Consider the following 23,785-nt stretch of genomic DNA (forward strand, 5'->3'; position numbering starts at 1 on the left):
TGATGCACGAAGTCATTTTTCTACCCTTTTAACTTTGAAGCAACAAGAATTTTCTAGTTTTTTTTCTTTTTAATACTTTTGATAAACAAATTTTCATGTCCATGCTCGCTGGCCATCGAAAAACTTTTATAATATAAAACTTCGACCTAGACACATGCATGATCATGGTTTCTAGGAGTGTGCATAAAAGACTAACTTTCAGCAAAACAAACCCGCAATTTCTTGTTCTTAAGAATCGCATTAACATGATATGGTACGGAAAATTAAGAGTCCACACTGTCAAAAAAGAGTTCCTCTAAAGTAGCAAAACGGAGGACTCTGCCACACTAATCATGATAACATCCAAGATTGGATTAGCTAATTATAATACAACACAAAAATGTGTTTCTTGAAATTAGTTCAACTCTTGGTTGCAAGTATGCTACTCTCCATGTCCTCATTCCTTTCTATGTCATTCATGTCCTCTACTTCGACACCCTTAACATAAGATTTCTCTTCATGCACCAAAGAGCCGTTTTGAGCATCCATGTGTATTAAGAGCCTTTCTAGCAGTTCTTGGCACTCAATTGCATTGACCATTACAGATAAACTGGCCCTGCCCTTCCAGCATCCAATGGCTATTGTTGAGTCATCCACTTGGGTAGAATCTAATGAGGCTCGGCTACCTGCAGGAAAAAAAAAAAAAAAAAAAAAAAAAAAAAAAAAAAAATAGAAAGAAAAAGATGTAAGATACTCAGGTAAATGGGAACTGATCATCTTGCCAACATGGTAATGTATACCTTTGCTCAGAACTATAATACAGCAGCCTAGCATTAGGTTTGTTGCCTTCTGTCCAAACTCAGAATCAACAAAATCTGCAAATTTAATAGTTTTATATTGCAGAAGATGCTTGAAGTCCACTAGGGATGCATATAGTATCTGTTTGGTGACATAGGGAAGAATCAGTGGCAGTCCTTCGGAAGATATCCGGAACACACATGGTGCAGAGCTCCCTTCTCTGGATGATTGTCTTTCCTGTTTTTTAACAGAGTGAAAAAAACTCCAATTACACAAAAATAGCAGTTATCAGGGAACTTTATTCGTGTAATACAACTAGGATTAGACAGGAGTGCAGTTAAACTCATCACAAGCAAATAAAATGAAATTTGGCAATATGTACTTGTAAAAGAAAACCATTCATTAGTTGGTGGCATAAATATGAACGGGGGACCAGATCATGGACTGGATTCTCATTTATTTTTCCATGTCTTTGTTTTGATACTCCACCAATAAAACCCCCAACATAGGTGAAAGCAAATTTGATCATGGTTCAACTCCTGGTAGAAATTATAAGCAGGGTGGCAAGTGCTTATTGATTCTCTTCTCTCTTTTGGGGCTAAAGTGAAACGTTTTCAGAATAAACTTTGACCATTTGTACTGTTAATCGTATGCCAACTAAACTTTGACTTGTTAAATTGTAGCTGATATGTTATGTCTCGTCCAATGGCACTATTCTTAACTTACAAGGTAGTTAATTCATACACAGGAATCAGGATTGACACCCTCAAGAATAAGATGGGGAGAAGGAAACCTTTTATGAGCATGTTACTTTGAAACGGGAACTTAAACTAGGGCATACTAAATAATCGTGGTAACAATGACATATAGAAATACTTACAAACATCTTCAGGCCGATGGACGTTATCTTAAGTTGCTGCCCTACTGAGAAATTCAGCTCAAGGACATCCTTAACTGACTTTGAAATATAGTATATCCTCTTCACATGGTTAGTATCGTTGTTTCTCGTGACTAGGTGCCCATTTAATAGAAAGGTGCCATCAATACCATAGAATAACTTTATGCTATTGATGATGCCTTCATCTTTGAAGAAAACAACAGGGTCAACCCCTTTCCACTTGCCTTGAGTTTGCTTCTTTCTTTTACCTCCAGCTTTCCTCACATCAATTTCCTTATGATCAAGTGCCTGGGCTTCTTCAGAATTCTGCACTTCACTTGTAATGCAAAGATGAGGTTCCACAGCAGCCTCATCTGGTTCATCTGTACCAGCCTCTAAATTGGCTACTGAATGTTTCTCATCTGTGCCATCTCCTGAAATAACCTCCACCCCATTTGTATCTTCAATAACCTGATTCAATTGTTTTGCAGACAAGTCACTATCTACTTGCAGAGTATGTGGTTTCTCCTGCACAGCTGTGTACAAAAAAATATCAGTGTAATCATCTTGATGTGGAACCCTAAAACAGAATGTAGAGAACAGGAATTACTCCAAAATGGATATAAATAATAAATTTAAAACTTTATTGCAAAAGCATATCATAAACATGATGCATTTGCAAAAGGGTATTGAACCATTCATCTGATTTTCCAAAAATTTGACACTAGAAAAAATATTATTACCCACAAAGAGAACACAGAACAGAGAAGACACAATAAAGGGATTTATCTATGGATGTTTAGCACATGCATGCGGTCACTTTGGGTTTACCATGACCCATACCTTGAATGTCTTGGCTTCTCATGAGAAGTATTATTAGTTAGATTAGATCTTAAGTTACCTGGCAGAGCGGAAAGTTTGTGGAAGACAGCAATAAAAAATGCTCCACTGTTTTGATCATGAGGCATTATCCTCATGCAACGTTCTAGAGGAAAATTACAAACTTCCTCATCTAAATCATCAGCTACAGGATCCCCTAACTGATGGAACCCATCTTTGGAATTTCCATTACCACAATTCTCATGTTTTTCTCCCAATTCTGTATCAGGGTTATTCTCACTTCGCTCCACATAGATTCTGCCAGAAGGAAACATGCTAGGAACAATCAAACTTCTGCGGTACTTAGGGACATCTTTGTGGGAAACAAACCAAGTGCCCTTGTCACGCACCTGCATGTCCAGGAGAAGGAATAAAAAACCATATACTTGTATGCTGCATATAGCCAGCTAAAGGTGTAATGCTGGAACTTATTCCACAAAGTTGACCAAAATTTTATATCATTGTCTTGCTACCGGGCAAGGTTAGCAATTTGTTGCTTTTGATTTGGATAGAGAATACCATTTTCCATGAAAATATCCAGTTTGAACCCAGACATTTGTCATGCAGAGTGTCACTCACTACATACTCGCTATCATAGCATTAATTCCTAATTTGATAATACTTCAATTTATTTTAGAATAGATGACCCGTAAGCTAAAAGTAACAACTTCAACATTAAACCCCGATACACTCAATACAAACATTTTCCAGTCAAGAAATAAAGGTCCAAGTAGGAAAAATTGACAGGCATTTCGTCAATTCCCACCAAATAGTCAACTAAAAAGTGGCACCAAGTCCTGTTTCACCATTAATCAATAAGAGAAACAGCATTTTGACCTTAAGAGTGAAGCGGGAAAAACAGTATACGGGGTCCTCCCAATTTAATTAGAAAGGTAAGCTTCTATGGTGCGCCAAAGTCAGCTGTACCATTTCTTTCATCTACAGGGTCATAATTTGATTTTGTTATACGTCCGGAGGTTCTGGTTGTACCAAACCCAAATATTAATTTCAACCAGTGTACTACTACTACTACTACTACAAGTAACAGACATTACTTTCTCTCCACTCCAAGTCTGAGATAGATATTTAAGATAACTTTCAGTATACACAAAAGTAATGTAGCAATAGTGTCGACCAAAAAGAACAAAAAACTAGTACCCGCTTGGGTAGAACAGTAGATAATGTGATGGCTCAGGAACCAAACATTTTCAGTCCAATTTTCCTGGGGGTAACACAATGCACATAGTTTGCAGGTGACTGAGAGCAGCCATAGGGATTTTTCTTGCCTCATACACATCATCCATACCCCAGAGTAATTGTATTAGTAAAAAAAATGAAAAACCACAATCTATACACCAAGAAATAACCTTCCATTTTTTGAGGCCTGGCCGACGAACAAGTTGGGGAAGCTCACAAGAGACGTCAACAAGTTCAAGAGACCCTCCACACTTCCGCAAAATCTGTAGAAAATGAGCAATGGTGACCAAATTTATGCGAAGGAATAAACCTCCAGTTACCTCCAGTTGGTGTAGAGAAAGAAAGTTGCCACATCCATGAGGGCATAAGCATTAGAAGAAATGGAATCCAACCATTAAAAAATATGACAATAATATAAATTAAAGACTAAAGAAGAAAACAACTTGGTAAGATCAATTACCAACACATTAAGCCGAAATTGACCCAAATTCGACACTTATGTTAAGGTAAAAGAAAATACAGTAGGAACAAAAAGTTGCAGGCATAAAATTCACATACAAATTATCTCATATGTTATACAGCAACATGAGTTTAGGAAAACAGATCAGATCTTCTCAAGACACAAGGTGCTAACAATCTTAGAAAAGAATGAAAGTGAAAATTGAGATAGGATATTCCAAAATACTAGAAAGCAAGCTTCAAAATCAAATGGTCCAATCTTTTCTCCTCCATCTACTTATTTATACCAACTTTCTGAATTCTCAGTCAAAGTAAAAACCAGTTATTAAGAAATTTGGAAGTGGACAGGAAATCGAACACTTGCTGTTGTTACTCTTCAATTTACTGCTGAGGTGCCGTGAATCGTCTTGAGATAGGGGAGTTCCTTTAGGGATACAGGAAGGCAGTGCATGACAATCATTAGATGTAAATTTGGTCACAAAATGAGCACAAACCTCATGTTTAGAGGAATGGTACATAAGTAAAATAATTTTTAAAGGGAAGAAAATGTTATAGTTGAAGCAGAACTGGTCCATAATGGCTGGCATCATGAAGAGAATGGTCCATACATAAAATCATAATTATTCAAGAATCAAAATTGATTTGCTTTATATAGAGAATACGTTGTGACAAACAGGCTTTACTTGTAAACAAAGAATTGTGACCAACGTACTTCAGGATGTGGACATAGCATAAACATTCCAAGTCATGGAGAGATGAATAAGCTGGTGAGACACTATGTAGGATTTCATTAGGAGATCAGTAGCAGTGTAGGACACGTTTGTCAATGAACACATCTTGGCGTAATCGGGCGTCTTCATTCAAGGGAAGATTTTAAAGGAGCAGCCTAAGGGACCAGGACCACAAAATTTACTTGTCCATACGTAGAATCTTTAGTCTTTTTTCTTTTTCTTTTTTTCAGATTAGGCATTTTCTTTTCTATAACCCGAGTGCACTTGGGTTGTGCCCCCAGCACTTAACAATAATACGTGGTATCTTTACTTATCCCAAAAAAAAATTATTCTTTTGAGCCTATCAGCCTACTAGTTCTGTTCTACCTTTTCCTAATACCATCTTTGAGTGATAAGACAGTTAAATATAGAAATAAAAAAAGAATCTCCTGTAGGCTGTTAAAATAGTGGATATGTTACTTGATATAGAGGTAGGGTTTGTGCACATGCACACGAAAAATTGAGCAAGTTCATTGAACCATAGCTTCATTCACTAGCTGGATTCATGTAGAAAAATAATTGATAATTACCTCAGCAACCACAGCTTCATTCTCAACTGGATTCATTGAACAAGTTGAGTAAACCATTCTGCCACCAACTTTAAGCAAGGATAAACCTGCATAAACAACATAGTTTTTGTAAGTTTTGAATACTCACTGGACTGCATGTGCAGACCCAAATACAGACACTAGTATGACCTTTGTATATTAACTTAAAAAGGAAAGACTAAGTGGCATGATTAGAAGTTCCATCTAATAAAAAATACTCATAAATGTCAAAATGGATTCCAATTCGATGATCCTTTTTCAGAGGATTTATCCCCCTTATATAGAACATATTTACATATCTATGTATTGTCTAGTTTGAGCGGGAAGAGCTCCTAAAATTACGCCTGAGGATTTAGATTACAACGCCGTATGTAGCCTCCCTCTATTTAGCAGTGTTGACCAGCCTCCCTCTATTGCAGCGCCGTATGTAGCCTCCCGTATGGACTGTTTGTACGTTGACAGCCGCCCTCAAATTGATGCCCGTAGATCAACAAGCATCAATTTGCTACTTAGAAAGCAATGTCGATGACGAGTGAGAGCCTTGGTGAAAATATCAGCAATTTGGAGTTCAGTAGAAACATGTGCAAGAGTGATAATACGAGCTTCAAATGCTTCACGGATAGAGTGACAATCGACTTCAATATGCTTCGTGCGCTCATGATAGACAGGATTGGCCGTGATCTGAATAGCACTCGTATTATCGGCATGTAGAGGTGTGGGATCGGTCTCAGAAAAATCTAGCTCAGCAAGCATACCTCGAAGCCAAATAATTTCAGAACAAGCTAAAGACATCACTCGGTATTCAGATTCTGTAGATGACTTAGAAACTCGGTCTTGCTTCTTACTTTTCCAAGAGACCAATGCATTACCTAAGAATACACACCAACCAGTGATGGAGCGACGTGTATCCGCACAACCAGCCCAATCAGCATCGCTATAAGCAGCCAGACGAGTCGAGTTGCCGGCTGGGAAGAATAAACCACGAGCAGAAGTGCCATTAACATATCGTATGATCCTACGAACAGCAGCCAAATGAAGATGACGAGGAGTCTGAAGAAACTGACTGACTTGCTGTACAGCAAAAGAAATGTCGGGTCTAGTAATAGTGAGATAAACAAGGCTACCCACCAACTTTCGATATAAACTGGGATCAGAAAGTAAGTCACCCTCTTCTTTGCGAAGCTTGACATTTAATTCCATAGGAGTATCCACAGAAGTAGCCTCCTGTAGACCAGCTGTAGCCACCAAGTCACTAGCATACTTATGTTGATTGAGTGAAATACCAGAGGGACTACGATGCACCTCAAGACCAAGAAAATATGTGAGAGATCCAAGATCCTTCATATGAAAGGACTCTAAGAGATGAGTCTTGAGCTGGCCAAGTAAGACAGAATCGGAACCAGTGATCACAATATCATCAACATAGACTAAAAGAACAACAATACCTATGTCTGATTTCCGAAGAAACAATGAAGTATCATACTTGCTCTGCTTGAATGAAAATTGTAATAAAGTTGTGCGGAATTTATCAAACCAAGCCCTCGGAGCCTGTTTGAGACCATAAAGAGCGACGAAGCTTACACACATGTGAAGTCGGAGAGCTGAACAATCCCGGGGGTGGCTTCATATAAATACACTCTTTAAGATCCCCGTGAAGGAAAGCATTCTTAACATCCATCTGATGTAGTGGCCAATCACTGGAAGCAGCAAGAGCTAGAATCATACGAACAGTAGTCATTTCAGCCACAGGAGCAAAGGTCTCTTCATAATTGATACCATATTCTTGATTATTCCCTAGTGCAACAAGCCGAGCTTTGTAACGATCTAAACTTCCATCAGATTGGATTTTGACTGAATAAACCCATTTGCAACCCAGAGGAACAATGGTGGGAGGACATGGCTCAATGTCCCAGGTGTGGTTGGCCTCTAAAGCGTCAATTTCTTCCTGCATAGCTTGTCGCCAACAATCATGCTTGACAGCTTGTGAGTAGCATGTGGGAATATCAAAATTGGATAATGTAGTAGTAAGAGCAGAGGCAAACCACCCATACCTATCCGGAGGTACTGATACTCGAGAAGAGCGACATACCAAGTGCTCTGAAGGTGCTGCAACTGATTGATCCTGGAGCATGGTAGGATCAGATATTGGTTGAGCCACCGGAAGAGACTGTGAGTGGGAGCGTCTTGTATACACAATACCTAGTTTAAAACGGGAGCTGACTGGATGAAGATCTGAGAACTGCTATTCAAAAGATGGGAGGACCACAGTAGAGGAAGAAGGTATAGAAGACACAGGAAAGAAATGTTGATTTTCAAAGAAAATACATTCCGAGAAATGCGCGTACGATGTAAAGTGGGATCATAACAAACAAATCCCTTTTGACACACATTATATCCCAAGAATGCACATCTAACAGATTGAGCAGATAATTTATGTCGCTCATGAGGAGGTAAATGGACAAAACATACACAACCAAAGATACAAAGATTATCATAACTAGGTTGTTTAGCAAACAAGCAGAAATAGGGAGACTCCATGTGTAAGACTTGGGAAGGTAAACGATTAATCAAGTGAGTAGCAGTTTTCAGAGCCTCGACCCAGAACATGGATGGAACAAATGATTCTAACAAGAGTGTACGTACCACATCAAGAAGATGACGATTTTTTCGTTTGGCTACTCCATTTTGTTGGGGAGTAGCAGGACATGAACGTTGATGAATAATACCTTTAGAAGCCAAGAATGCCTGAAACTCAGTAGATAAATATTCACCACCAGAATCTGTGCGTAATGTTTTAATAGTCGCAGAGAATTGATTGTCAATATACGCAAAAAACTCAGTGAAAGTACGAAAAACCTCAGATTTAGAGCGAAGAAAATAAACCCAAGTGAATCTGCTATAATCATCAATGAAAGTCACATAATATTTAAATTTTTCACGTGAACTAACAGGGGAAGGTCCCCAGACATCACTATGGATAAGATCAAAGCAGTGAGAAGCTCTACTAGCGTGTAACGGAAATGGAAGAATTTTACTTTTACCAAGTTTACAAGAATCACATTGAAGAGAAAGAAGAACGTTCTTCGTTATCAAGAAAACCCGAGTGCAATACATGAGATAAAATCTGAGCATTGGGATGACCTAAACGACGATGCCACATCATACTCAGAGTTGGAACATTATGACAAGTAAAGGACTTAATAGACGAAACTGAAGAAAGTAGTGGAACAGGTAAAAATAGTGGAAATAAACGCCCCACTTTAGGTCCCTTCGCGATCGGCTTCCCCGTTACCTGGTCCTGCACAACACATCCATCACCAGAAAAGTGAACAGCACAGTTGTTATCAACTAATTGACCAACAGAAATAAGATTTGTGGAAAGTTGAGGAGCAAGAAACACATCAGTAAATTGAGGAGAGGCATCTCCGATAGCAGCTATTGGCAAGGCACTACCATTGGCAGTCTGAATGGCAGATTGACCAGCATAGGGCCGAACATGACATAGAGCAGTAGGAGTATTCGTCATATGATTAGAAGCACCCAAGTCTACATACCAGAGTTTAGTTGTATTTTTACCTTGAAACCCCATTGCAGATAATGCCGAAATCAGCATTTGTTGCACCATTTCTAGTGTACAGTAATTTGTTGCAGGAGGTGCAAGATCGGAGGAAGCACCTGAGGAAGAGCCATGTGCTACAGAAGTTTGAAATGCTTGAGCCTGACGATTCTGGGGACGTATACGACAGTCTTTGATAATGTGACCCTTCTTCTTGCAATAAGAACAGTATTTCTTAGGACAATTAGCAGCAATATGCCCGTATTCCTTGCAGCAGAAACACTGTAAGGTGCGAGAATGAACAGGCGGTCCTCGTCGTTGAGCAGCATAAGCCATAGGAGGGAACCCTGAACTTCCATGAGAGTGTTCCAGAGAAGCTTGAGTACTGAGCCTTTGTTCTTCACGAGGTAACTCACCAAAGCAAACATCAAGAGAAGGAACAGGCGAGCGATTCAGCAGAGAAGATCGAACAGATTCATACTCGGGGCGAAGTTTCATAAGAAACTGATCACGGCGACGAGTCTCGTGAAGACTTTGAATAGTGGAAAGAGAGGTAACAAGAACATCCGCAGTAATCAAATCAGAATATTCGTTCCAAAGAGTCAGAAAGGCCGAATAATAGTCTTGAATGGAACGACTGTCATGAGAAAACAAGGCAATCGTATGCTCTAACTGAAAACGACGAGCACCATTATCTTGATGATATACTTTCTTTAAGTAAGTCCACATGAATTGAGCGGTACGATGAGACCGTAAGTGGGTGATAATATGTGGCTCAACTGAGCCAAGAAGCCAAGACATAATTCGAGCATCAAGCACATCCCAATCCTTGGATTTATCAGGATTAGATGCACAATCAGTGCCATCAATATGCCCCCAAAGATCTTTTCCTTTAAGAAAAAGTTCAAATTGAAACGCCCACGTAGAATAATTATTTCCCGAAAACTTAGTACATACAGGTACGGAGTCCATGTTAAAAAAAATTAAATCCGAGAAGAAGATTAAATGGAACCCGAGATAAGACGAATAAATTATATCCCACGGCAAACCCACAAAAAAAAAAAAAAAAAAAAAAAAAGACCACGGTTAAAAGGCTAAGAAACTAGAAAGTTGAAATAAAGTAATTGTGGCCGACCAAAAAAAAACAACTGAGAATGACAGGCAACCGAGAATATTGGGTTTGACCGAGCGGTGAGAGTTTATTACCTGAACCTAAAGAACCAGGTTTCTTTGCAAAAAAAATAAACAATTATTGGCAACCGTGGGACCGTGGGACCGAGAACAGCAAATAAACCGAGACACTTGCAACAGCGGTGAGAGTTTCTTTGCAACCGTGGGACCGAGAACAGCAAATAAACAATTATTTGCTGCAAGCTGGATAAGACCGAGACACTTGACTGAAAAAGTGAGTGAGCACTCCGAGACCCAACATGTGACTGAGAAATAAAGACCAAAGACTGAGACCCAACACGTGAAAGTGACTTGAGACCGAAAGTGAGTTAGACCCAACCGAAAGTGAGCACGGCAAAATTCAAGCCACATGAAAGTGAGTTAGCGAAAAGAAAAGACCCAACACTGACTGAGACCGAAAATAAAAGACCCAACGCCAACACACAAAACCGAGAGGAGAGGAGGGTGCCGAAAATAATGGTGCCGAGAACTTGCCTGAGAACTTGTTGAGATGAGGGTGCCGAAAGATACAGAACAGAACCGGGAACTGGATTTCTGAAGAGATGCTGAAAAAAAAATTCTGAAGAGCTTCAGTTGCTGAAGAGCTGGATTTCGAAATTTTCTGAAGAGTTGGATTTCGGAAGAGGTGCTGAAAAGAAAGTCTGAAGAGCTTCAGCAGTAGCTCGGTGAGAATTTCTGTAAAAAAAATTTCTGTAGGACCACAACAATAGAGATAGACCGAAAAAAAAAAAATTTCAAGGAAGCTCTGATACCATGTCAAAATGGATTCCAATTCGATGATCCTTTTTCAGAGGATTTATCCCCCTTATATAGAACATATTTACATATCTATGTATTGTCTAGTTTGAGCGGGAAGAGCCCCTAAAATTACGCCTGAGGATTTAGATTACAGCGCCGTATGTAGCCTCCCTCTATTTAGTAGTGTTGACCAGCCTCCCTCTATTGCAGCGCCGTCTGTAGCCTCCCGTATGGACTGTTTGTACGTTGACAATAAAAAAAAAAGTTCCATATAATACAACAAACATCTCTTGAACACCATCAATGAACCATCAAAAAACTTAAGTCTAAGCAACAACATGCATTGTAATGTAATGACTAAATAAAAGAAGGAAGGGCTCTTGAAGAGATTAGCCTCTTATCAGCACCATGGGAACCTGTGACTTACTCGTAACAAAACATATAGTAGAGCTGTTTCTTGCCATATCCTTTTTTTTTTTTTTAATGACAGAGGAACCGCCCCACGGTAGAGCCCTTAGGACTCACCAATGGAACCTAAACCCCCGGGGAGACTAAAGCAGCAACCCACCACCATGGCCTCCCACTTAAATCGCAGTTTGATCCCAAGGGGAATCGAACTCGTGACATGGGGCTCATGCACACAAGTTTGCCCTTACCACTTGGGCTACACATGGGTGGGTTGATTCTTTCCATATCTCCCTTAGACACAAATTCACATCAACATTTCAAGAAAAACACCATTTTAGCTTAGGACAACATCCGAGTCTTTTTATTTTATTTTATTTTAGTTGCAATTTCTGACAAGATTGGATCAAGATTTAAAACTAGTTTCGTGGTGGTCCTCATATCAGTTTCATGACACTCCTAGTTATCCCCTTGAAGGTAAACTTTTTTTTGATAAGTCTTGCAGGTAAACTTAAAGCTTTAAAGAATGATTTAAAGCTATGGAATACTCAATCTTTTTAAGACATAAGGGAACACAAGAAATTCATGCTAGAGAAGATTCAAGAGTTAGAGTGGATACAAGAGAATGGGGCCCTCTCTTTAGAAGAGATATCTCGGAAGATAGAGTTGGTCTTAGAATTTGAACGGGTAATTTCTCTAGAGGAGATCTCTTGGCGCCAAAAATCAAGAGCATTGTGGCTAAAAGGAGACCGAAGTACGAAGTTCTTTCACAGAATAGCTAATTCCCATAGGAGAACCAATATCTTGATATGCTAAATATCAATGGTGTAAATTGCATGGAGGCCCCCGTGATTAGGGAACATGTTGTTGATTTTTTTTGAACAGCTGCTTACAAAGCAAGAGGGGTGGAGGCCAAAGCTTGATGGATTTGGTTTTCAATCTATTGAGCCGCAGCAAGCATCTTGGTTGGAGAGGCCTTTTGAGGAGGCAGAGGTCTATGGTGTATAAGAAAAATGGTCAAAGACACAGCACGAAGTCCGAATAGTTTTTCCATGGGATTTTTCCAAACATGTTGAGAGGTGGTGAAAGAGGATATAATGTGTGTTCCAAGAACTGTTCCCAGCTGGAAATTTTGAGAAAAACCTAAATGCCACTTTTATTGCTTTGATTCCTAAGAAGATTGGTGCATCGGAGGTAAAAGATTTCAGGCCATAAGCCTTGTCAATGGGGTATACAAGATTATCTCCAAGGTGCTTGCTAATCATTTAGGGGAGGTATTGGGTAAGATCATTAGTCAACCACAAAATGCATTTGTAAGGGGCAGACAAATTTTGGATTCAGTTCTTATCGCCAATGAATGTTTGGATAGCAGAATAAAATCCAACATCAAATGGATCCTACGTAAGCTGAATATGGAGAAGGCCTATAATCATGTAAACTGGGATTTCCTACTTTATTTGCTAGGGAGATGCGGAATTGGGGAGAAGTGGTGTTCGTGGATCAGATGGTGCATCTCAACGGCAAGATTCTTAGTTTTGATAAATGGCAGTCCAGTTGGCTTCTTTAGCAGTTCTCGAGGCTTAAGACAAGAGAATCCACTATCCCCACTTCTCTTCATCATTATTATGGAGGCGTTGAGCTGGATGCTATCGGCTTTGGTTATGAATAGCTTTGTCACTTGCTTCTTGGTTGGCGACCCCAATAGGGGTCTTATTAACATTTCTTACTTGTTATTTGCATATGACACTTTAGTATTTTGTGAGGCAGACCAACACCAGGTACAGGCACTTAAGGCACTTCTACTCTACTTTGAAGCAATTTCTGGTTTGAAAGTGAACTTTAATAAATCAGAGCTAGTGCTAGCTAGGAGTGTTAGCAACATTCGGCAATTGGCTAACATGCTTGGATGTAAGGTTTCCTCTCTTCCCATAGAATACCTTGGTCTTCCGCTGGGGGCTGCCCCAAGGCTATTTCAATATGGGACTCAGTGATTGAAAAGATAAAAAGAAGATTGGCAGGGTGGAAGAGGTTGTATTTGTCGAAAGGTGGCCGAGTTACCTTAATTAAGAGTACTCTTTCTTACTTACCAACATATTTTCTATCTTTTTTTCCCAATTCCAGCTAGCATGGGGGCCCGGATTGATAAACTTTACCTTGATTTCTTATTAAGCGACATGGGAGTTAAATTCAAATTCCATCTAGTCAGTTGGGACAATATATGCACACCTATTTCCTTTGGTGGGTTGGGAATTAGAAATTTGAGAATTTTCAATCGGGCCTTACAAATGGTTATGGAGATATACTAGGGAGCCGGAAGCCGTAGGGAAGTTGGTGGTTGGTTGCAAATATGGAAGTTTTTGGGGTGGTTTGTGTACTAGAGGGGTGAATGGGGTTTATGGAGTGGGAGTGTGTAAGCACATTAGGCAAGGGTGGGGGTTCTTCACTCACCATACCAAACTTGGGGTGGGAGTGGGCTCCAAAATAAAATTTTGGAGTAACATATGGTGTGGAAATAATGCCCTAAAGGACTCATTTCCTTCAGTTTTCCAGGTTGCATGTAAACAAGAAGGTTCAGTGGCGGACCTCATGGTACTAGCGACCAAGTCCATGGAATATCACCTTTAGTAGGGCAACACAAGATTGGGAAGTTGGCAGCTTCGAGGACTCTGTGAAACCAAATGGACAACGACCTGACAGGTTGTGGTGGGTACCAACAGCTAAAGGTACATTCTCAATTCGTTACTTCTATAAGTCCCTCACACATGCCGAATAATCAATTCCCATCGATAAGAATTTGGCGAAATAAAGCACCCCCCCAAAGAGGCTTTCTTTATTTGGATAGCTTCCATGGGTAAGATTTTAACAACAGATAACCTAAGGAAGCACAAGGTGATTATATTAGATTGGTACTGCATGTGTAAGAAATCCGGGGAGACGGTGATTACTACATTGTGAGATTGCCCAAGCGTTGTGGTTTGAAGTGTTTGGCCGCATAGAGTTAGCTCGGGTAATGCCCGCTACTGTTGTTGAGCTTTTGGTGAACTAGATACTTCCAAGAGGTGATCCAAAAATCAAAGTTGTGCGGAAGATGGTCCCGATTTGTATTATGCGGTGCCTATGGCAGAAGCATAATAACAAGACATTTGAAGATAAGGAGCCTACACTAGAGGAACTTAGAACTTTATTTCTATGAGCCATTGCGGGCCTTGATTTTCATGATTTTCTTGTTGCTAGCACTACGACGTAAATAGGTCTTATCTCTTGTATACCTCCTTGTGTACTTGGGCTATGCCTATCATTAATAAAATCGTTTACTTCAAAAAAAAAAAAAAAAAGAAGAAGAAGAAGATTTAAAACTAAATAACTGAGCCAAAAAGATAGTTGATTCACAAAGTCACTGCTCAAACCAGTTTGATCATTAATACATACTATAATAAAATAGAATTAAAATACCATAAATATACAAGTATGGTATAAGTTAGACTGAAATATACTTTTGGTCCTTCGTCGGGGGGGAAGGAAAATCAAGGTGGCATGTTAATAGTACCTGTGCAGTGAAATGGCCACATTGCCATACCATGTCAACAATTGCAAATTATATTAAATTATATGCTTACCTTAAAAAAAAAAAAAAAAAAAAAAAAAAAAAAATTGTCTATCTTCCTCTCCGTCTCCCTCTCCTCCATTCCAAATCCCACCAGAGCCACTATCATCATTAACTTTCATTCCATCATGTGTTCATAAAATATAACTTAAGAAAATGGATCCAATTGGACACTATGGATTTTTTTTTTTTAAGTTAATAAGAGAATTTTATTCCAAGCAAATAGGCATAGCCCAAGTACACAAGAAGTATACACGCTATGAAAATTTTAAAATGAAAATTTAAACTTCAGGCCCCTACCAAGTTAGGAAAAAAGGCTTCCAGCCCATCTAACATGATGGAGTCCACCTAGATGAGTAAAGTTCTTAAAAAATATGCACAAATATATCTAGTAATTGTTAATAAGCATAATCAGCTAGTTAGTACAACAAAATAAAACTCAAAAAGACTAAAAAATCATATAATCCAAACAAGCATTGTGGCATACAATAAAGAGGATTTCTGATTTAAAGTTTTCGATCAAAGGTTACCTCGAATGGCGATCTGAACTTGGAGGTTATGGAGCCCATTGCCCAATCCTGGACTCCTGTACTAAGAAAATAAAATCTTATCCACCATGAAAGAAAGGTAAAAACAGAAATGGAGTTATAAAATTCAAGAAACAAAGAAACAAAAGGTAGATAAAGGGAAAAACACACGACCATTTCCTCCAGATATCGGGAGCCTTGCGAAGGGTACCATCTCCACTGCAGGGAACATCACATAAGACACGATCAAAGATAAGTTGACTAACACTCGGATGAAATCCCATTGTATTTTCAGAAGAACTAGAGCAATTTCTGTTTGAATGGCAGCCAGGAAAGTGTTGAGCTTCATGATTTGTGACTATCAGATTGGCAGTGCACATTCTTTTTGTTTGGTGGATGAGAAGATTACATCTTTGGACGTCAAGATCGTTTGCAACAACCTGAAAGAATGAAGAAATCAATTTCAAAACCAGAATTAGCAGAGCAAGAAGAAGTTCAAATTTTTTTTATCAGCAAAACAAGGACTTTATTTAGAATAAAACAGGCGTAGCTCAAGGACTTCATTGAGAAGTTCAAATTGTATCAATGGACCAAGATAGCCAAGCTAAATAAAAAGAGCAAAGAGCACAGACTATACAAATATAAAATCAGTAGTAAACAGTATAAAATGGGAATGATTAACGGATACAAACCAATCCATCAGGCAGTGATCCTTCTTTGGCTGATCTGTGTATAATCTCAAGCAGTTGGAATGTTTTTGATCCTGGTGCAGCACACACTAAGCAAAAGCAAATAATTGGTCAGAAAACACTTGGTTAAATATCCCGATTTTCTTACATGTCAAATGGGTTTTCAACTATTTTTTCCCTGCAATTTTAACAACCATTTGATGAATGTGAAGACAAAGAAATCAAATAACTTGGTTAAAAAGATTTTCGAAAATAAGATATTACAAGACAAAGGAAGGTTTAAAGAGAATTTTTTTAATGCACAATAAGTTGCTTACTGTCGAGTACAAAATGATATGAGTTTACATCCAGGAAGAGAGGAGGCACCTGCATCACAAGTAAATATATAACCATTAACGAAATAAATGCATCCAAAATGCAGAGAGATTTTTAAAATCTTTTACAAACATCAGTACATAAACTTCAGGAGTGACAGAGTGTGTACAATGTTGGCTTACCATGCTGACAGCCTCCTGTCTTGTGATATTTCCAATTTCATTTTCAAGCTTTAAGAACTCATGGAACCTGGAAAATTCACGTCATAGCAGAATGTGAACAGACATACGGGCTGAAATCCAGGATAAAAAGCAGGTACATATTGCATATAGTCAGAAGTCTTTTATTCTTCTAAACTCTTTGTTGTCTTCATTGTGCTCTCTAGAATGGGTAGGTAAACTCTTAAATTCTTTGTTTTTCTAAAATTTTGGTAAGCATCTCTCTTTGTTATCTTCTAAAATCTTTATTCATGTTGTCCCTCCTATTTTCTTCACTCTTAAGATCATATAGTGTGTGTACTAACGCCCTCCTATGATTTATATTGTTGGCTTGATGATGCAACTTCCTATATAGATGATTCTACGTGCTCTTTTACTTGTGTGTTAGCATTTGAGAAATAAGTGTTTTGACTTATGCGTTTTACCTTATTTAAAAGATGCACGCTATGATGCCCTTGTTGTTTTATATCATCATGGGTGTTATATTCCTGCATTTCACCCTTCTTCACACAGTGGCATTGGTAAATTGGCATACTGAGGGGTAAAACCCACCCCTACTTTTCCTATTATCCCCTTAAATGGCCCATGTTCACTGAACCACGGCCATGACAATAGTTGTAGCCTGTTGGATAAAGAAAGTTAGCTAACTGGAAGGATTCCCAAGCTAGAGCAAATGTTTGGTTTGGGCCCTTTGCAGAATAGTCTCTTAAACTTCTTCTCTATGTTTGGTTCAACTTAATATGGTTGGTCTAGAATTCCAACACTTACAACGGGGTATATGTTACTATATGAATATTTACTTCTGCATAGTTTTATCTAGTTTGATGGGAATGACCAAATGTGTGATTATATGATAAGTGAAAAAAATATGAGAATTTCAGAATGGTCATCCCTTTAACCTTGATGATCCCTCAATAAGGGATCACAACTAAGGTATTATTACATTAACTTTTTAGTGGCATCTTCAAACCTTGACTTTAGTTGGGTTCCATTTGGGGTCACCACAAAAATTCTGGAATCAAATTTAATATATAAGGTATGCGACACAACCGGCAATCTACACATGCAATTTACTCGGTTACACTAACATATATCATCACACAAAGCATGATTGACCTCTCAAGTGTTTGGTTCTTCCTCAACTGCATGCGGGAAAAATTTGAATGCCAAGCGAGATTCTCAGGGTACCAAGGCAATGGTCTAATAGCCTCCGCTTCACCATCAGTGACCTTAAAACAATGAAAGCGAAAGAAACACAAGAGCTTGTCACAAATTATGAACAATGCCGGCATCAAGATCATAACTAAACTACAATTGCTAAGTTAATTATGTATCTTACCTCAGCCTGAAGAGATTTCATGAAGTCATTCTCTAACTGTGATCGAATGTCGGAACAAAACTGGCTACTGCAAAAAATGAAAGTACAAAAGATATGTGATCGTCAAATTAAATCTATTGGAATCTTGGGAAATAAAATACAATTCCAAATATATTTTAAATTACACAGAAAAAGGGAAAAGGCCAGTTTCTGATTGTTTCAATTTCATTAGTCACAGGAGTCCTCATGCCATTAGCACCTATGAATTTCAAAGATTATATTTTCTGTAATAGGGAAGTTTATCTTCTACGGCAAAGAATTGAGGAAATACCGAACAATCCATAAGCCACTCTTCTATTATATAATATATATCTTATTATATATTTTTATATATTTCTTTTAAAAGGGAGAGGGAAAATATTTTTACCTAAAGTTTACGCTTTTAAGGGTTTAAGTGGAAGTTGCTTGCTTACATTCGTTACCGCCTACTTGTTTTTGGCTCCTTCCAAACATTGTCTACAATTCATTCTTTCTACTAAAACAAATGCTTAAAAGAGCACAGCTAGACGTCTACAGGAGTTCCATCTCTCCATTTTCTGATAAGATCACGCCAAAGGCCATTTCAATAGAATAGGATATCAAAACGCGCCAATTGTAACATTACCTTGAATTGATTCTAAAAGCAGCAGGCAATGGTTTTCGAAGAACTTGCATGAAGGAGTCCCACTCCTCAGGGGACACAATCCCTTGCTCCTAATATCACCAAAAGAAGTAAAAAACCACAAGTTCGTATTCCCACAAAAATAGAAGAACATTAAGAATATAGCAAAGAAGAACATTAATAATATAGCATAATATTCTGAACTCAATTGAGTAAGTATAATATCAAATGGGCAAAATAATCCATGAAACACACCAAAAAATAAAGAACAAAATTCATACATGAGATAACAGCCAGAACCCGTTTGAGTGTATGAGAAATACTCATCAAGTCTATAGAGTAAAAGTACCTTATAGTATTCATCAAAGGCAGGGTTTTGGGTGGCGAAGGGCTGCCAATACGAATTCTCATTATTGCTGCTGCTGCTGTTGCTGTTGTTGTTTTCAGAGGAAGGATCGGATTTGGGGCGCTTCCAAACGTTCTCTCTGTTCTCCTTAAAATGCCTTCTCTGGGTTCGAGATCTTCCTCTACCTCCCATTTTCGACACACTGCGTTACTGCTGCTGGCTTTGTGAAAAGAACTGCGTTGTGGAGCAGGGGTCGTAAACAAGAACTGGGTTCGAGTTGGAGTCGGATCTTCGCACTCGACTCTCGAGTCAGGCTTCTGCTCCCATCTTATTGGTAAATGTGAGCTTCGCTAGGTTTGAGTTAGGCTTTGGTTTGGTTGGGCTTAGTTGAAGAACCATAACCCAAACGATGCCGACAATAGAAGTCTTGGGCCAACCCAACGCCATTAATCTAGCCCTTGATAAATACCATATTGTAAAAGCCGTGGAGTAACATACGTGGCCGATAATTAGAAAGGAGAATACGTGATACGTTCTTTAAATTCTATACGAATATAATACAAAATTAGTGAGATTAAGATTGATATAATTGAGTTTAAGTTAAAACGAGTTGATCCGTTAAAATATAATTAATAAACAGATCAACTCGCTTAATTTAAAATTAACCTGTAATAACATGTTTAAATTTTATTTTAAAATTATAATTTTATTATTATTGGATTGTAATATTAGTTTTTTTTTAACATGCTTATATTTTTATTTTTTTATAAAATTATATTATTATTTTTGGAATTAGGGGTGTAAATCGGTCTAGTCCAATCAGGGGGTGATGGACCGAAATTTTCAGTCCATAATTTTTCGCAAACTGAACATTCATAAGGATCGATCTAGTCGATCTGTTCGATATGGTCTAATTATTTCCTTAAATTTTTTTAAAATAAATTAATAAAAAATTATTTAAATTAAAAAATTAAAATGAAGTGAATAATTAATATAAATTATGTAACTACCTCATTAAAAAAATATTTTATATGGTCAATGATAATAAATTAGATGAAAATTACATAATTCACTTATATAATTACTTTATAAAAATAAGATATTAAATTATTAAAAATATTTTTAAAATATATATATAGGAGTTTGGTCCATTCGGTCTGGTCCAATCTAAAATTTATAGACCCTGAGACCGAACCGAGTGGTCTCGGTCCACAATTTATGGGACCGAGACCGACCGGTCTAAAGTTTGTTCCGGTCCAGTCTAGTTAGTTTTTCCGATCTGGACCGACCAGCTTACACCCCTAGTTGGGATTGTAATTCTGGGTCTATGTTTATTTTGGTTATTGTTGGGTTTGTAATATTGATTTTATTATAGATAAAAAGTTTAAAAATATTGATAGTTTTTATTAATAGGTAGTCTTATTATTTTCTTTGGAGATGTTGTGGATCACGTTTAAAAACATAAATTTTTTTATTAATTGATTTTTATATATATTCGACCTGGTGGAATGATAAGATTGCTTCTAGGGTAAAATCTTATGTTTATTCCACTTTTTGTACCAATTTTCATATATTTGTCAAACGGTAAAACATAAATTTTGGAACTTCGATAAGGAATTAGCGTGAATCGATCAACATGTATTTTCTACTTTCATTACAATTTCCCAATACAATTGTCTTAATTAATTTCCTGGGTTAATTGCACTTTGCCTCTCAAATTTTCACTCAATTCACAATATACCTCCAAAACTAATAATTGCATCAAAGTGGATCCACTTGCTTTCAAAACTTCTCAATTCTCACTTTCCTTCTATAGCAGCATTAAATTAAACGGAAATATCTTCCATGTGCAACTCACATGCATCTCCTTCACTACAGAGACAAAATCACCCATCACTGAAGGAGAAATTTGAAAGGAAAAATTTTCTTGCAAGTAGAGTTTATTAACCAATTCATGTACCGATATTGATATGTAATGCATATGTTTAATAAAACGATGTGGATTGAAAACGAAAATAATTTTCATGAAATAGAAGATTTTATTCTTCTCTCAAAAGTTTTTTATATTTTTTTTAAATAAAAAAGATCATCGGTGCGCGAATCAGTGTACAAACTTGCTTGTACCTAGCAAAACTCAATTCGAAAAACCCCAAATGCAAAATTCAAAAACCCTAAGCTTGCAAAATTTGAAAACCCTAAGTCGAAAACCACTGACTTCCTCCAGACCAGACCATCAATCGATTGTTGTTCTCATTGGTATTTCATTCATCTCGCGCCAATCTGAGTGGCTTCAAACATTTTTGTTCATCTTCATCAAGTTGCTCTCTGTCTTCTTTGCACAGTGGGTGTCACAGAGACGAGTCCATCTTTGTCTTCATCGAATTTGTATGTTCTTCATGTGAAAATGAGTAATTTGACATGGCAAATGTTTCGATTTTAGGGATCTTTGTGTCCAATGTTGCACATGGATAAGTCTAATGTTGTATGCTTCCTAATATGACGCTAATATATTGCTAAGTGACTTTAGTAGTCCCAATTTGAGAACACAATAATATTGGGGTGTTTTGTTATTAGGTTGTAACAAAGCTGGTCCCTTGCATAGGAAAAGGCATAAATTTATCTGTTTGGTCCAATAGTTTACTTTTATTTTCTTTATGTTTGGTCTAATAATTGACTACAGTCTATAACTAATTTAATTGACAATATTTTGTAGGATGGATACGAGGAATTTGCTATTTTAAGTCCATCATGGTGGGGTAATTGATAGGCGGCAGAATATGGAATATATTAGGGATAAGACTAATGTATACCATGAACCATATGATGAGGATCAGATGTCATGGATTGAGATATAGACAATTGTGACCAAGTATGGTTACAATCTAAGTGATCTAGTCTACTATAGAAAACTTGGCTTGGGGATGCATAATAGTCTTAAATTGCTTAAATCTGACCATAATGTGTTGTCTATGGTGGCTACACTTCAGGCTTAATAAATAGTTAATTTGTATCTTGTATCTCATTCTCAAACTTCAGTGCACCATTCTTATTTGCATGATCATCACATCGAGGATAATGTGAGTAAGGATGAGGAGGAAGTAGAAACACATTGCCTTCGACTTAATCATCCATTTTGGAACGCAATGTTGAGTAGTGAGGATGAGTTGTATGACATTGATGTCAGCACAGTGGGAATATTGAGGTCGAAGTCAACGCCTGCACAACCAGTGTTCACTGGTGTTGATGGTCAAGTGACACTTGATGATAAAGAGTCACAATCTCCCTCAAATGCTGAGGATGAGGAGATTGAAAGGAATCATCTGCCACCTGGAACATGCAAGGACAGAAGTGGTCCAAGGTGGCCAAAGGAGGATGACAATGGTATAAAATACTTCTTTATTTTCTTATTTATTATTTTAGTATTCATTTTTCTAAAGCTACTAAACAGTGCTTGGTTTCACAATTAGTAGGTAACTTATCTGATATGGCCCCAAGTGATGGCCTTCAATCTCTTGTCTCTAGTGACAACGAAGGACATCGTGATTTCAGGTTCCTTGAGTTTCAACATGTTGACTTTGAGATCTACAGCAAAAATATATGTTGGAATGAAATTTAGATCTACAGCACAGTTTAGAGAGATAGTAAGAAGGTTCAACCTAAATATTGGTAAGTTTATAAAGTTTGCAAAGAATGATGGGGATATGGTTACTATTGTTTGCAATACCCCTAAATGTTCTTATCGGGTTTATGGGTCTTGGATTAGAGGGCAACAGATTTTCCAGATAAAGTTTATGAATCCAAGACATAAGTGTAGTAGAAGTTATGAGAACTCCATTGTCACATCATCCTAGATTGCAGATAAGCTGATGCCACTGTTTATGAGCCAACCTAATGTACCTATTCATGCACTTGCTGATGAGATTAAGAGAAAGTGGGGAGTGGAAGCTCCTAAAATGAAGTTGTATCATGCTCGAATGAAGGCTCAGTTTACCATATTTGGCAGCCATAGAGAACAGTATGCAAAGGCATGAGACTATTATGAGACCCTGAAACAAATGAACCAAGGTAGTTGTATGTAGGATTGCCAGCCTATGGAGAGGGTTTCAAGGTTGGTTGTAAACCAATGATTGGTTTGAACGATTGTTTCCTAAAAGGACCATTTAAGGGGCAGCTCTTATGTGCTGTTAGTAGGGATGCAAATGATAACATATACCTCATTGCCATAGCCATTATGGAGGCAGAGTTAAATGATAGTTGGGGATGGTTTATTGAAACACTTATATTCGATCTTGGGGGACAACATGTTGAAGGCGAGTGGACATTTATTAGTGACAGGTAAAAGGTAATTTTGTAAATCTTTCAATATATTCTATTAAGTCAACCTATTAATTGAGCCCCTCATCTAATATTATATGTAGGGTTTAAAGCCAGCAATGGAGGAGTTAGTGCCTTACAATAACAACCGTATTTGTATGAGGCATTTATATACCAATTTTTCGAGATGCTGGCCATAGGGGTGTGATTTTGAAGGAGAAATTGTGGCAGGCAGCCACAACATAGACCAAGAGGGACTTTGAGAGAGCTAGGGAGGAATTGAAAGCCCTCAGTGAGCCTGCATATGACTACCTGAAGGTCATAAATCCATCATAATGGTCTAGAGCATGGTTTAACACATTTTGTAAGTCTGACCTAGTAGTGAATAATCTCAGT

The 23,785-nt window shown here is 37.8% G+C and overlaps 1 protein-coding gene across 1 annotated transcript; it reads right to left on the minus strand.

Moving 5' to 3' along the window:
* Positions 1-196: 196 nt before the first annotated feature.
* On the minus strand, positions 197-19,408 carry LOC122303650 (RNA cytosine-C(5)-methyltransferase NSUN2-like). Its single transcript, XM_043115519.1, has 15 exons — positions 19,079-19,408; positions 18,733-18,821; positions 18,090-18,156; positions 17,867-17,979; positions 16,715-16,781; positions 16,535-16,583; positions 16,221-16,306; positions 15,703-15,968; positions 15,532-15,587; positions 5,490-5,575; positions 3,901-3,993; positions 2,556-2,883; positions 1,658-2,190; positions 780-1,014; positions 197-665 (listed from the first exon to the last, which is right to left on the minus strand). The coding sequence occupies exons 1-15, from the start codon at positions 19,265-19,267 to the stop codon at positions 400-402; spliced, it is 2,523 nt and encodes an 840-aa protein (XP_042971453.1). The 5' UTR covers positions 19,268-19,408; the 3' UTR covers positions 197-399.
* Positions 19,409-23,785: the final 4,377 nt, after the last annotated feature.

The sequence above is a fragment of the Carya illinoinensis genome, chromosome 3 (genome assembly GCF_018687715.1).
Source record: "Carya illinoinensis cultivar Pawnee chromosome 3, C.illinoinensisPawnee_v1, whole genome shotgun sequence".
Classification (NCBI taxonomy): domain Eukaryota; kingdom Viridiplantae; phylum Streptophyta; class Magnoliopsida; order Fagales; family Juglandaceae; genus Carya; species Carya illinoinensis.

Excerpts from the sequence above, each read along its gene's own strand:
- LOC122303650 (XM_043115519.1), bottom strand. The coding sequence starts at position 19,267 with ATGGGAGGTAGAGGAAGATCTCGAACCCAGAGAAGGCATTTTAAGGAG. Across the intron at positions 3,994-5,489 it reads ATGAAGCTGTGGTTGCTGAG|ATTTTGCGGAAGTGTGGAGG; the intron begins GTAATTATCAAT and ends CATTTTCTACAG. Across the intron at positions 2,884-3,900 it reads CAGGCCTCAAAAAATGGAAG|GTGCGTGACAAGGGCACTTG; the intron begins GTTATTTCTTGG and ends CTGGACATGCAG.